This window comes from Neolamprologus brichardi, chromosome 12 (genome assembly GCF_056152115.1).
Source record: "Neolamprologus brichardi isolate AB-2024 chromosome 12, ASM5615211v1, whole genome shotgun sequence".
NCBI classification, from domain to species: domain Eukaryota; kingdom Metazoa; phylum Chordata; class Actinopteri; order Cichliformes; family Cichlidae; genus Neolamprologus; species Neolamprologus brichardi.
In genome coordinates this window covers 11,443,783-11,458,879 of record NC_142115.1, presented here as the reverse complement: position 1 = coordinate 11,458,879, position 15,097 = coordinate 11,443,783, and the positions used below count along the sequence as shown (strand labels likewise).

General features: G+C 42.1%; 1 protein-coding gene across 1 annotated transcript in view; it reads left to right on the top strand.

The window, feature by feature from the left end:
* The window catches only part of cacna1ba (calcium voltage-gated channel subunit alpha1 Ba), a 292,202-nt gene that overhangs the window by 186,822 nt on the left and 90,283 nt on the right, over window positions 1-15,097 (top strand). The window contains exons 31-35 of the mRNA XM_087849000.1: window positions 5,258-5,368; window positions 5,469-5,552; window positions 9,026-9,142; window positions 9,318-9,383; window positions 9,474-9,565. Of these exons, the coding sequence (XP_087705126.1) occupies window positions 5,258-5,368; window positions 5,469-5,552; window positions 9,026-9,142; window positions 9,318-9,383; window positions 9,474-9,565 (470 nt within the window). The remainder of the gene's footprint in view (window positions 1-5,257; window positions 5,369-5,468; window positions 5,553-9,025; window positions 9,143-9,317; window positions 9,384-9,473; window positions 9,566-15,097) is intronic.

Here is a 15,097-nt window from a genome sequence, read left to right as displayed (position 1 = left end):
GGTCGGCACTGCTCACGCCATGACCTCGGATCGCTGGTTCCTGATGACAGCCCGCTGGCACCTCTTCTTAACGAGGTCAGAGTCGCCACAGATTACATCCTCCATGCGTCTCGCTGTGCAGCGCTCTCACTGGGCAGAGGGATGGCTTCGGCAGTAGTGGCACAGAGGCACCTGTGGCTGACCCTCTCTGATGTCCCGGATAGTGACAGAGCTGTATATATGGACGCACCAGTGTAATCAGCTGGGTTATTCGGACATTCACTTGAAGCCATTCAGGCTAGATTCGATCTGAGGAAGAAGCAGACGGAAGCTCTGCGCGACATCATCCCCAGATGTCAGGCGAAGCCCAAGCCCACAGCTAGCTCTCACAGGCCCGCCGCTCCACTGCCAACTGGCAAGAGACAGGCACCCACCACTGCCGTGGGTGTGCCACCAGCGGGAGCGCATCCTCTGGCCCAAGCTCCACGCCAGTCGGCCTGGAGCAAAGGCCCACTCTCGGGCCCCCGACGGGACCTGACGCCCAGGAGGAAGAAGCCTTAGCCCTCCTACCTGTGGTTTCGAGCGGAGAAGGGGGCCGGTGGCAGGGAGACGCTGCTTTTACCCCTCTGTTGCCGCCCAAGAGGTGCCACTTAAGTTCTGTTCAGGTTGTCAGGCCCAGAAGGCACAAACCCCCTGCACACAAAATGCCTCAGGTTGTAACTCCCTGTTCAGGTGTGTTAAATGTTCAGGTGACCACATCAAGTGTTCCTGCTGTTTTTCATTGTTGTGCCCCAGGAAAGGTGCCTCCAACAAAATGTATGAATGTACAAGTTCCCATGTTACAATCTGTGAACTTTCAAAAGAGCTCACTAATCCCGAGTCAGCAGATTTCTTTCCTCGGTTTGGAAATATGCTCGCTTTCCAGCCGCGCATGTTTGTCGGAGCACAGAGTGGCCGCGTTTCATCGCTGCCTCACTCAGTTTCAGGTGGGACGCAGACTGCGTTTCCAGACGATATTACGTTTGTTGGGCATGATGGCATCTATGATCGCTGTAGTGCCACTTGGACTGTTAAAAATGAGAGCGGTGGACTCTCTCTCTCACCGCCTGTGTGCATCGCATTTCATTGCTCTATTGTGGATGGTTTGACATTCCTGCAGGAGCTGCTGGAAAAGGACCTTTCATTTTCGACAATTAAGGTTTATTTAGCACCTATATCTGCTGGTCATATTGGCTTTGATGGGGTGACACCAGGTGCACATCCCCTTGCCATACGTTTTCTGAAAGGGGTTCACCAGCTGAGACCCGTGCTTAAGTCCAGTGTCCCTGCTTGGGACTTATCTTTGGTGCTGGAGGCCCTTTGTTTGAACCCATTGAGTCTGTGGATATGAAATTTCTTTCATATAAGACTGCATTACTTCTTGCTTTGGCTTCGGCAAGGCGAGTGGGTGACCTTCATGCGCTGTCTGTGCATCCCTCCTGCACACAGTTCTCTCCTGATGGCCACAAGATCATATTGCGTCCAAATGCTGCCTATTTTCCCAAGATCATGCCTACATCTTATAGCTCAATGTAGTTTGAGTTGCTGAGCTTTTGGCCATGTGCTATGCACCCACATTGAGCGCACTCAGAATGTGCGTTTATGTGACCAGCTGTTTGTCTGCTTCGCTAATCCAAATAGAGGTAGAGGTTTGTCTAAACAGAGGCTGTCCCACTGGATTATAGAAGCTATCTCACTGGCATACGGCACCAGAGGTCTTGCTTTGCCCCAGGGGGTGAGAGCTCATTCCACTTTGGGTATGGCAACCTTATGGGCTCTTTTTAAAGAGGTGCCTGTAGCTGATATTTGTGTGGCAGCTAGTTGGGCATCACCGCACACTTTTGTGCGGTTTTATCGGTTGGACGTTACAGCCCCTTCGGTGGCTCATACTGTCTTTTCTGCTGGGTCTACCGCTCACTAAGGATGTCTTGGTCTGATTCCGGTTCGGTGGCTGCTCTGCGGGACGTGTATATGTATGTCCCATACTTATGTGTTGTACCGAGTGAATCGACTGAAAGGGAACGAATAGTTATGTCTATAATTTCTGTTCCCTGAAGGAGAGGAATGAGGTACAACACAAGGTGGCCCCACTGAGCAGTTTGGCTCAGTGAAGAGCGGCTATTGAACTGAGGGATGACTGTGATGACAGCGGCTATATGTGCAGGTGGGGCCGTGCGCGTCATCTGCCTTAAAGGCGTGAATAAAGATTTCTTCAGGCAGGACACGCAAGGGCATGATATCCCATACTTATGTGTTGTACCTTGTTCCTCTCCTTCAGGGAACAGAAGTTATAGACATAACTATTTGTTGTGTAGAACAAGTCCTGATGATTTTGATGGGAGTTAGGGTCTTGGATTTAGAAGCAATTGTTCAACAGGTGCACCGAGGCAGATTTGACAGGGTTTTTCCACAGATATCAGTAGTTAGTTCTGGACAACTGGATCAAGCATTCTGATTGGCCCATGAAATTCAGGCTTCTGTTTGATTGGTGGATTTGTTTTTAGCAGATAGGTGGTTCAAACCTGGGCATTTGGAGTCAGTTGATGACTTTAAGAATCATCCTTTCTGACTGGATTATTAAAACTTACAGCATTGATCTTTCTGTAGTGAATTCTCCCACATTTCAGTGATTTGGTGATTAAAAGAATAGGAACTTTTAATATTCATTCAGATGCTTTGTGACTCAAAACTACTTTCAAACTTCTTCTGTGTTAACATCAGCTTTTAGCAGTTCTGCACTTTTGTTTTCAGGTGAATAATTCTGTATTTTTCATCTCATTAAACATTTTTTACTTAAATTCAGCATTTATTTCATTTCAGCTCAAAACATTCAGCTGTCAGCAATCACAATGCAGTTTCTTCAGAAAATGGATTTTCTAGTTTTCATTAGCAATTTAGCAACATTGATGGTGGTGGTGGATGTGTCTATGTGTGAGTGAAAGACAGAGAGGGAGAGCGAGAGACAGATTTTGTGTTATAACTTTCATGTTAGACACACGCAAGTGTGAGCACTCGGGCACTAGTGTGAGACCCTGCATTGTGCTCTACGAACTTCTAACCCCTGAGAGTCAATCATACAGTTTGAGCAGGAGCTGAATAACGCGACTGAAAAAAATCGCACAGTGTATGCCCAGCTTAAGGTAAAAAGAACTGATCCTAGCACTGAACCCTGTTGAACACCATAATTAACCTTAGTGTGTGAAGAGGACTCTCCATTTACAAAAAATGGGACTGTTAAATAACACAGACCACTGTCCACTGTCAGAGGCCATAAGATTGTAACCTTGACTTATGCTTTTTCTGGACTGTACTGTACTGTTTCTGTACAGAAGAGAATGTTTAACAATCTAGTGTTTTACTCTTTGCTGCAGTTGTACATTCTATTCTGTCTTTTAATTTTTGTTTAAAACTTTTTTTTTGCTAATTTGTGCTTTGTTTTTGGTGGTCTGGGAGGTGACACAGGCTACTTCCACACTAATGCGTTTTTGTTTGAAAACGCATAGTTTTCTCTCCGTTTGTGGCCTCCCGTCCACACTGAGACAACGTTTTCACTCATGGAAAGCGCTCTATAAAATGCATACATTTGAAAACGGTGCTTTCGTGTTGCAGTGTGGACGCAGACTTTATAAAACGATGATGCATGTCAGATGCATGATGCAGTTATGTGACCAATTAAACAGAGATAGCGGAGGGCATTATACAGCAGTTGTTTTGTTTGCTCTCAATTTTTGACAGCCCTATTAAAGATTGATATCAGTCTGTACATGCTCCAGATAGCTTTTCTTCAAATTCTTTAATTCTCACTCGCTTTTGCAACTTAGTACTTTTGTGTTACTCGCAGCAACAACTCCTCCTCATTGTTAGTCCATTTAAAAAACTCGGTGGTTTTCCTGTGGAACTGTATTCCTTGTTCCTGTGTTTCTTGTTCCTTGCGACTGTGGACGTAGCCACAGTCCCAAGGGGATGGGGTTTTGGAGGAATAATAATCCCATAATAGTCAAACACAAAGGGGCCCGGAGGTAATCCCTGATGAAACCCTACCACCACCTTGAATCTTTCATTTCTACGTGTGAATTTCAATTTTTTTCTAATTTATACCATTGAGACCTGCTCTTAAAAACGAACATAGATGTAGCACTGTTTTTGTAGATGTTTTAAGAAATATGTGGGCAAAGTTTTTAGAACATGTTTAATTTAGTGGCATCTTGTACAGAACGTGATTTCGCCAAGTTGGTTGGATAGATGCGATTAGTAGAATCAGTTAGCTAACTGAATTAGTTTCTGTTAGCTAACTAGCATCAGACCCAGTTCTTCATTGTCTGACTAGCTACACTGACATGGGAAAATCCACCTGTTAGCCGTAAGGTTCAGGTTTGTAAAAAACGTTTTGAATAAGGACAGTGTGGAAGTGTTTGATTCAGGTGACAGGTGGTTTACCGGGCCAACAAGCTAGAGTCAAAAACTCTTATTTTCCTCATCTAGCAGGGTGTTCAAAGCAGCGCAATCAGGTGATGCGATAAGTGGTATTTTATGGAATAAAACAATCTTTCTTTTCCCAAGCAGATCCAAACAGTTTACACTAGTGATTAATACATTCACATCACATCACAAACATAACTGTGTTTTTTTTTACTGAAGCACAATCAGGAAATACATCAGCATATCTGCAGGAAAAATTGGTTAATATGTGTGGTAGGCGGAATTTCTGTTTCACTGCAACTAGCCAGACAACAGAGAGCCACTGAATGCTTAACAGTCAGAGAAAAGTGAATAGTGTATCCTTAGTTTTAACTTAAAATTCATGGTTGCAGCAAAGGGCAGCACAAAAGTGATCCACTTAAACTGATTTTTAGTTTTAGTGTCCTTTATTTACCCTGAGTTATTGTTTTTGTTAGTAGTTAGCTAACACAAACAGTGCCAGTCTATTACTAGCAACTAACCAACCCGGTGATGTCACATGTTTAAAATCTTTAAGCACGTATTTCTTGAGTCCAGCTATAGAGTTATAGTTATGTCAGTTTTTGAGAACAGGATATGTTTTAAATTAGCCTTTCTACATGTATTGTCCACTTTCCTTCCATCTGTATCAAGATTTTCATATTTTAAGCACTATGGGGTATAGTCTCCATATAATGGACATAGAAGGAATGCATTAGCCTGACACACTGAGGAGGAAAAGCTAATCGTTATTCGTCACCTTAAAATGTGCCTTAACGTCTCATTTGCCCTTCTCTTGTAGTTCTATGGAGCTCCAGAGTTCTATGAAGTAATGCTAAAGAACCTCAACATAGTGTTCACCACTCTCTTCTCTCTGGAATGTATTCTCAAGATCATTGCTTTTGGGCCATTGGTGGGTAGTCATTATAAAGCAACTCTAAATACTCTTAAAGGTAAAGCACAGCTCCTTATTTTATTGTTTTTTGTTTTGTTTTTTGTTTTTTGTTTTTCAGAACTACCTAAAGGATGCTTGGAATGTGTTTGACTTTGTGACAGTGTTGGGAAGCATTACTGACATCCTGGTGACGGAAATCAATGTAAGAGCACTTTTCCCCACCCACCTCACTCTCACTTAAATATTTCATGGGATACATAAAAACACTGCAGTTTAGAAAATTGCAAGCAAGCTAACTAGCCAGTGGTCAGTCACATGGCAGAGTCAAAAAAGGCAATATAGCTGGGGAAAAGGAAAGGATTTTAGGTAGTAATGTTTTGATACGATGCAATAATTACAGGACAGGTGTTTTTCTGAATCCACATTAGAGAGTAACCTTCAATGTGTGATATTCGGCTGAGTTATATTTTACAGTGTTTTTGCATATTTTGTGGGTAGTTTCTTTATTTATTCCAGACTTTTCAGTCTACTATAAGTATATCTCTGTACACATGTGTGTATATGTATCTGCATACGATTATTTGCTGATTGTTATCAGTTTATGCTGTACAATATGACTGTTTGTGTTCTCTTGCCTCTCTTTCCCAACTCTTTCTGTCATTCTACACATTTGTTGTTGATTGTCGTGGTCAATGGTGTTGGCATGCCATGGTCCAAAAACATCACTAGACTACGGTGAGTGGGTTTCTGTAAATAAAACTGTCCTATGATAAAAACATTTTCATGCTGGTGATGTAGGGAAAAGAAACCCTATAAACCTGCAGTTTACATCTTGCTAGCAGTCTAATGAACTTCTAGCAAGATTTAAACTGCATCTTAAATCAGTAAACTTTACTTTACCCACAATATTTTTGGATTGTCTTTAGACTTCACAAAAACATATTAGAGGACATCAGTACTTGATAGCCATGGTAATAATAAACACTGTAAAATTCAAGTTTTTTGTGTATATATATATATATATATATATATATATATATATATAGGACCCAAAGTGCAGACTCCGGAGACAGAAACTCAAAACAGCTTTAATGTTAAACTCAAAAAACTAACAAAACTGAGTATCCAAAAAATAAACTTACACGGACAGACCGACAGAACACACAGCTAGATAAACGGTAGATCGCGACAATGACAAACTGAAACACAGGGCTTAAATACATAGAGGGAGCAATCAGGGAATGGACAACAGGAGGGAAACACAGCTGGGGCAAATCAGAACTGACGAGACAAGGAAGCGTAAACTGAACACACTGAGATAAGACAGAGACCTTCAAAGTAAAACAGGAAACACATAACACAGACTGAACAAAAGACACAGACTCACATGCAGGCACTACAACAGAGGGAACAGAGATGTGGGACCAGGGCAGACACAGACACTGAGTGGACACGGGGATATAGCAGACAGGGGAGACAGCAACTAAGGATTACACAGAGACAAACCATAAGACATGACTCTAACAAAAACCCAAAGACTAGAAATTATAAATAATATAATAAACTCAAAAACCCTGGGTCAACGACCCAGGCATCCTAACATATATATATATATATGTATGTGTGTATATATATATATATATATATATATATACACACACACACACACACACACACACACACACACACACACACACACACACACCCATTGGATGTCTCCCTAATTCTGAGTTCTCAAGGTTGGCAAGTACAGGGAATCACCCCATACTTGCTTAATTGACGCAATGAAATTAACTTTAATGCACATGTAAAAAAAACCAAACAAACAAAAAAAACACAGAAATCAATTATTTTTTTTACAATAATTTAATAGATTCAACATTTTTCTTCAACAGAATTGCAGACTGCACAGATGATACCCTACCAAAGGAAAAAGTACTATAGCTTACTAGGGTATATATTAGACTTAATTGTTACTGTATACAGTAATGGACTTCTGTACATTTTACATCAGATTAAAACTTTGGGTGTAAGATTCAAATAATTATTAAAAATGAGACATTTTAAATGAGAATAAGAAAGAAAAGTAATTCTTTGTACCCCTCTTTCCCTGTTAATGCCCTGCCTGCCCCCATGGCTAAACTTTGCTAGACCCGCCCCTGCACAGTTACCAGCCGTCAGCTGCGTAGAAAAGGATCCTGTTGTAGAAAGTAATATTAAATAAAATTCTAACAACAGCTTATCAAGCTTAAACGTGCTGCTGTTGTTCAGCCCCTGGTTTCCTCTTTCTGGTGCAAAGTGGGCCAAAAACAAACAAGAGAGACGGGAGTCGCGAAAGAAAAGCTGATCAGCTGATCATTGATCAGTTTCATGATTGAAGTAGCAACAGGAGAGGAAGGGAGAGAGAAGAGGCAGTCGTTCCATATATCGGTTGTTAAACTTAACGTGGGAATGCTTTACAAACATTCAGAGATGAACTTACACACTTGCTTTACTTCTCTCTGGGATAACTTTCTCAGAGATGAAATGCCGGTTTGGTAGCGAGGCTCCAAATGCTCAACCAGACCACTGAGAGGTCTCGCACACCACAGCCACTCTATCACGTGACGCATACTGCTCCGTAAGGTTATGAGCTGAGTTATGCCATGTCTCTAGTTTTGTGAGGTGCTTTTGTGATATTTAATGGATGTGATTACATTTTTTTTATTTCTCTCCGATATCCAATCCAGTAATTTAGGTCAGTATCGGACCAATACGTAATATCGGATCGGTCCATCCCTAGTCGTTGATGGTCATGATAATTGCGTATTAATAATCAAGAAACTGATCCCATGAGAAAAAATATTTTCTGCTTCAAATTGATGCCATTTAGGTATCTAAAAATCTTAGACAGGTTTGAATCTCAGTGAAAATGTTGTGAATGTGATAAATAAAAAGGAAGTTACCTCGGATTTTTGAATTGATAACATCGGTGGATCTACTAAATACCTTGGACAAGTTTGACTCTGGGTGGCTGTAGCTCCGGTGGTAGAGCAGGTCACCTACAAACCGGAAAATTTGCGGTTCAATCCCAGTCTGCATGCCAAATGTCGTTGGTCAAGATACTAACCCCATGCTGCTCTCCGATGCATCCATTGGAGTATGAATGCGTGTGAATGTTAGATAGTAAGCACTAAGAAACAGCTTAGAAAAAAGTGCTTGGGTGAATGTACAAGTTGTATAAAGTACTTTGAGTGCTCAGATAGAGTAGAAAAGCGCTAAATAAGAACCAGTCAATTTACCATTCACTCCCGGTGACCTTAACCTCGAGGTCAGAGAAAGTTTTCTGAAAATCCTGTGAATGTAATAACTTGAGAACAAGGTCACATAAGATTTCAAAATTGGTACCATAGGTGTGTTTACTAGGAGGCTTCCTTTGCTCCTTTGTCAACCAGTCTGTGCACTGTTGTCTAAGGTTATGAGTAAATGGAGCCATCTGGAAAACCTTTGTGCCCCCTTTTAGTGATAATTCTTAAAGCACTGTGATGAACAGCATTTAGCGATCTTGAATGTATTGACCTTGTATGCTTTTGCCACATGTGATTGTTTGTAACCAGCTGACTTCCATAAGTGTGTTTAACATTGAGCAATGATATTTGGTGGATAAGTGCTCCCTATCTTATCTGTGTCTAACAGGACAGGCTGCTCAACTTGAGCTTTCTGAGGCTCTTTAGAGCTGCTCGACTCATAAAGCTGCTGAGGCAGGGATACACCATTCGCATTTTGCTGTGGACCTTTGTTCAGTCTTTTAAGGTGCTCATAAACAGTACAATGCTTACACATTCTTGACTAGCCCTGATATTCACATTTTCTGTACACTTCCAAAGCCACATACAGTAATTTCCTGCACACACTTCTACACTGCCTAGAAGAACTCAGAGTGGGTATTTAAAATGAAATATGTTTTGTTTCCTGTTGTTCCCTTTAGGCCCTGCCTTATGTTTGTCTGCTGATTGCCATGCTGTTCTTTATCTACGCCATCATTGGAATGCAGGTGTGTGATGCTACTCGGTCAGAGAATGTGATATTCATGCAGTAATTTACCATTACAATATTGTGGCCTGAATCCATGTTTCTGCTCTAGGTGTTTGGCAACATTGAGCTGAATGAGGATACAGCTATAAATCACCACAACAACTTCCGCACATTCCTTCAGGCTCTCATGCTACTGTTCAGGTATACATAACTTAAATATATACATTGGTCCATAAGCACATTAAGCAAATAGTTTTATCACTCAGTCGTAAATGCTGATCGGGTTTGCTGTCATCTCACCAGGCAGTTTATCAATGTGATAGTGCCTTAAGATCGCTGTTCAATGATTGTCATTCACAGTGGACATAGATGGCCTATTTTACTTGTTTTCAAACCATCTGTCCTCTGGGTCCAAAGTATGAACATTGGTAGCCTCCAAAGAGTGTCCTTTATCCTTTAGCTCCAGATGTACAGCTGAGTCTTGTTGTGTCGAGGGGGCTCTTGTATGTTGAAGCCATCCATTTATGGAGTGGCTGTTTGGTTGCTCCAACGTAGAGGTCCAAGCGCTCCTTGCTGCACTGCACATCATACACTTTGTTGCTTATTTTGTGTTTAGGAGCAGCAAACAAAAATGTCAGTACAAATATTTACTGAGTGTACATTCCCAGTTTCCCATACAGTTCCCAAAAGTTTAAGACCACTTGAAAAATGGCAGAAAATAATATTTTCGATGATTGGAACTTTTTATTAGCTGTAAAACAGCTGATGTTTCAGTTTAAGTGGTGTTTCTAATAAATTGCATGCTCACAAAAAAGTTTTGTCTCACTCCTATTTCTTCTTGTTGCATGTTGAAGCGCTACTTGGAACCTTGTTAAGGTCCAACCATCCGGGCACTTGGTTATGGCGTTCCATCTTGCACCCTGCTGTTATGTGCAGGATTGTCTCAGGGGCATCTTTACACAGCCTTCACCTGGGGTCTTGCCTGGTATGGCAGACGTGAGCACGTGGTTGGTTGGGGCCATCTTCCTGATATTTGTTGTCTCATCCTGGACCGTGGTGCTAACACTCACCAGTTCCCGGCCTCCTTCCTTCCATTTAGCATACAGCTTCAGGGTGCTGGACTTGGACTGAAACCCTCCATGAATGATCAGGAGCTTCCTTGTCTTGATGTCAGTGGCCTTCTATGTCCTCCTTTCCCCAGCTTATTGTCCCAGCAGGGTTAATCCCCATCTTCTCGATCTGATACACCAGATCGTGTTCTTACCGTTCAGCTGACTCATCAGGACTTGCCTGACCCTCTGCAGGTACTTGGTGGTTGCAGCTTTCCCAGCAGCCTCATCGTGGTTTCCATTTTCTGTGGGATCCCCAGGTATTTGTAGTGGTCCTTTATGTCTGCATTGTTGCCTAGTTCGATCCCCTCAGTTCTGACTACCTTCCCTCTCTTTGTTATTGTTGGGTCTGTGTTTCCACAAGCCCCGCTAGTTTAGAGACTTATTCATCATGAAGAACACAAGACAATCAATCTCCTGGAAGCCTAATAGCACAGCTCTCTGCGCGATGTCTGTTGTGCTGAAGGTGATCTCTGATCCTCCTGAAGCCTCTCTCCTGGCCTCAGCTTCCATCTTGTGGACAATCTTCCTTACTTAGGGGCAACCGTGGCTCAGGGGGTTGGGAAGCGTATCTGTAACCCGGGCTCTCTGTCCTGGTCGTTGTGTCCTTGGGCAAGACACTTTACCCTAACGCCTACTGGTGTTGCCAGAGGGGCCGATGGCGCAATATGTCTGTCAGTCTGCCCCAGGGCAGCTGTGGCTACAACTGTAGCTGCCTCCACCAGTGTGTGAATGCGAGAGTGAATGAATAGTGGCATTGTAAAGCGCTTTGGGTGCCTTGAAAAGCGCTATATAAATCCAATCCATTATTATTATTATTACTTGCTTCTTCTCATGCTACCTCACGACACCTGCAAATTAAAAAATGACACTCCTCTTGTGCCACACGGCTCTCGCCATGTGTCAACTCCCCAATGAGACATGCACAAGAATGTTGCACATTCTCTCTAAAACAATCTCCAGGGTTTCCCACTTGGAGCAGCCATACTCCAACCTGTAACCCTGTGTAAAAACATTAGTCAGCAGTTACATGTTTAGCTTGTTTAACTCCCAGCTCCACCCGGAGCCTGTATCCTGGAAGACAAAGTCTTTAAGTTTTAAACAACTCACATTTGCAACCAACTGCAACTCATAAGTGTAATAAAGTATTCAGCATCACAGAGACAATGATCATTGCAGGTTTATTCTAACCTCATTAAACTCCTACTTTTTCCATAATTTGCTCCAAATCATTAAACATCTCATCGTCATTCCACATTGTAATCAGTGACTTTCCTGAAGTTTGTCACTCACCATGAGCCCCAATAGTGGTCTGATAATGAGCCCCATGTGACTATTCTGTAACCACTGCACATCTGTTCAATTGTCACTTGTCTGTCTGTGCTGAATCCTTTACAAGCACTCTTAAAGGAAACACAAACATTAGCCAAATACACGATTCATCCTGGTGGTCAGGCGTCGGTCATCCAGATTCCAGAGGTGCTGTAAAAGGTCATAAAGTTAACACTCTGCTGTAAAAAGAAGTAACACTGGTGTCAAACACAGTATCACACTGTATTCACTTCTTCCCTGTAACATTCACATTTTCTCCAACAACACAGTGTAATTTCATCACCAACATATAGCCTGTAACCACAGTTTTCTTCACACAAAAACTCAGTAATCCTGTTGTAGAAAAACATCAAGTTGTGTGTCAATACTGTATGTAAATCACATGATTAAATCACATGATTAACCCTCTGCTGTAGAAAAGAAATGTAAATGTTAGCGCTGCGCAGGTGTATACACACTTTCTCACAGTGACTTCTGTGAGCAACACAAGCCCATGAATAACACACCACTGGTAAATTCACAGACACAGAAAGTGGCATTTAAAGGTTAAATCGGCACGGCCAAAGCTCATGCAACCTAGGATGCTACTGTCATCTTTCTGCTCCTGTAAAAAGAAACACACATAGATTCATCCACCCTTTGTCCTGTCTAGGTGGAGGTTAACCTTGAGTAGTGGTCAAGTCAGTCAAGTCTTGTGAGCTTTTGTCAACTTTTACCAGTCAGTCAGTTTTTTTTCACTCATTCATTCACTCATTGCTTCTTAACTCAGATAAAACTGAGGTCATTGTACTCGGCGCTGAAAAGCTTAGAAATATGGTATCTAACCAGATTCTTACTCTGGATGGCATTACCTTGGCCTCCAGTAACACTGTGAGGAACCTTGGGGTCATTTTTGACCAGGATATGTCCTTCAACGCACATATTAAACAAATATGTAAGACTGCGTTCTTCCATTTGCGCAACATCTCTAAAATTAGAAATATCCTGTCTCAGAGTGACACTGAAAAACTAGTTCATGCATTTATTACTTCCAGGCTGGACTACTGCAATTCATTATTATCAGGATGTCCAAAAAACTCACTGAAAAGCCTTCAGTTAATCCAAAATGCTGCAGCAAGAGTACTGACAGGGACTAGAAAGAGAGAGCATATTTCTCCTGTTTTGGCTTCCCTTCATTGGCTTCCTGTTAAATCCAGAATTGAATTCAAAATCCTTCTCCTCACATACAAGGTCTTAAATAATCAGGCCCCATCTTATCTTAATGACCTTGTAGTACCATATCACCCTATTAGAGCACTTCGCTCCCGCTCTGCAGGCCTACTTGTTGTTCCTAGAGTATTTAAAAGTAGAATGGGAGGCAGAGCCTTCAGTTTTCAGGCCCCTCTTCTGTGGAACCAGCTTCCAGTTTGGATTCGGGAGACAGACGCTATCTCTACTTTTAAGATTAGGCTTCAAACTTTCCTTTTTGCTAAAGCATATAGTTAGGGCTGGACCAGGTGACCCTGAATCCTCCCTTAGTTATGCTGCAATAGATGTAGGCTGCCGGGGAATTCCCATGATGCATTGAGTTTTTCCTTTCCAGTCACCTTTCTCACTCTCTATGTGTTAACAGACCTCTCTGTATTGAATCATATCTGTTATTAACCTCTGTCTCTCTTCCACAGCATGTCTTTTATCCTGTCTTCCTTCTCTCACCCCAACCGGTCGCAGCAGATGGCCTCCCCTCCCTGAGCCTGGTTCTGCCGGAGGTTTCTTCCTGTTAAAAGGGAGTTTTTCCTTCCCACTGTCGCCAAAGTGCTTGCTCATAGGGGGTCATATGATTGTTGGGTTTTTCTCTGTATCTATGAAGCGCCTTGAGGCGACATTTGTTGTGATTTGGCGCTATATAAATAAAATTGAATTGAATTGAATTGAATTGAATTCATTCATTCATCCATCCATCCATTCTTTCTTTGCTGATAGTGGAAACTATCGTCGCATTTCATTTCCACCCTCTGCAAAATGACGTCATTTCAAAAAAGAAAAAGAAGAACTTTAAATCGGATTACCTCACTGAATCCTTTTTGGGCAGGAACTTACTTTCCTAATTGTCCCAGATAAGTGACTTTCTCCCAAGCCCATTGTAATGTTGGAGAAACTCACATGCAACGATTTTCTCGACATGTTATATAGCGCTTTTAATTCCCATCGTGCAGCTCTGCTTGGTGCCATGGTAAAACCTTCCCCATACATCAGAAACAAAAAACAAAACCAAAAAACTAAGAATCTGATAGTTTCACTCATTTTAACTCTAGCTGCAGGATTCTGGTCACCCCTGCAATCATATTCCCCAAAATAATACTAATTTACTCTTCTATGTATCACTTCTCAACCCACTCAATGAACCAGACAGGATGATGGTAACAGTATTGCCTACTTAACTTGACTTACGTGATTTTAATGAGCTTCATTAGAAGTGTGTGTGTGTTAGTAGGGTTAATACATTTTCTATTTCTGTGTGTCTTTTTATATACCTTCCCCCTTTTTTCTGAAACAAAACTCTGTTCACTCCAAATTTTGTTTCAGAAAGATCTAAATGAAAAACTCTGTCATAGTCAGGCACAGCTAAACCCCAAATGCTTGCAGGTTACCATCTGCAACCACGCTGCTTGTTGTTAACCCCTTCTACAAATACCCTCTTTTGATGTGTTACACTTCATGTATAATTTTGTGCTACCTCTAGTACATATCATGTGCATGTGTGGTGTTGCCTTTCCGTTTTCTCTAACAGTACACTTGCATACCTCAGTGCTTGTCTTCCTCCCCCTTTTGTGGTGGTCTGGACACTTTGTCAATCCTCCACTTCAAGGCAGTCGTTTGTCTCCCCAGATTCCTTAACCCAATTTGATTCCCCACACTAAAACAGCATTCCTCTGTCCTCACCTGCTCCTTTCACTCGGTTCTCTTCTCCCACTTTGCAGTCCAGTGGCAGTCAGTTCTCTTCAGCTTTGTCCCATGTATGCTCCCACTGTCTCTTTCATTGCCATCTTGCTCCAAACACGGCAAATGTTAAACTCCAACAATCTTCTCAAAAGTCCTTCACACACAGTGAAGTTGCAGCTTGCTGGAAACGCATCTCCATTCATCCAATCAAGATGATGGATCTTCTCTTTCTGATGCCATTTGGCCATAGTGCTGCTGGACCTCTCTGCTCAGGACTCTGGTATTGTCTCTTGGACTGCTGTCCACTGTTGATGTTCATGCTTGTGCTTCTGGAACTGCACTCTGTGTCTTCAAGGAGAGCTAAGCTTCC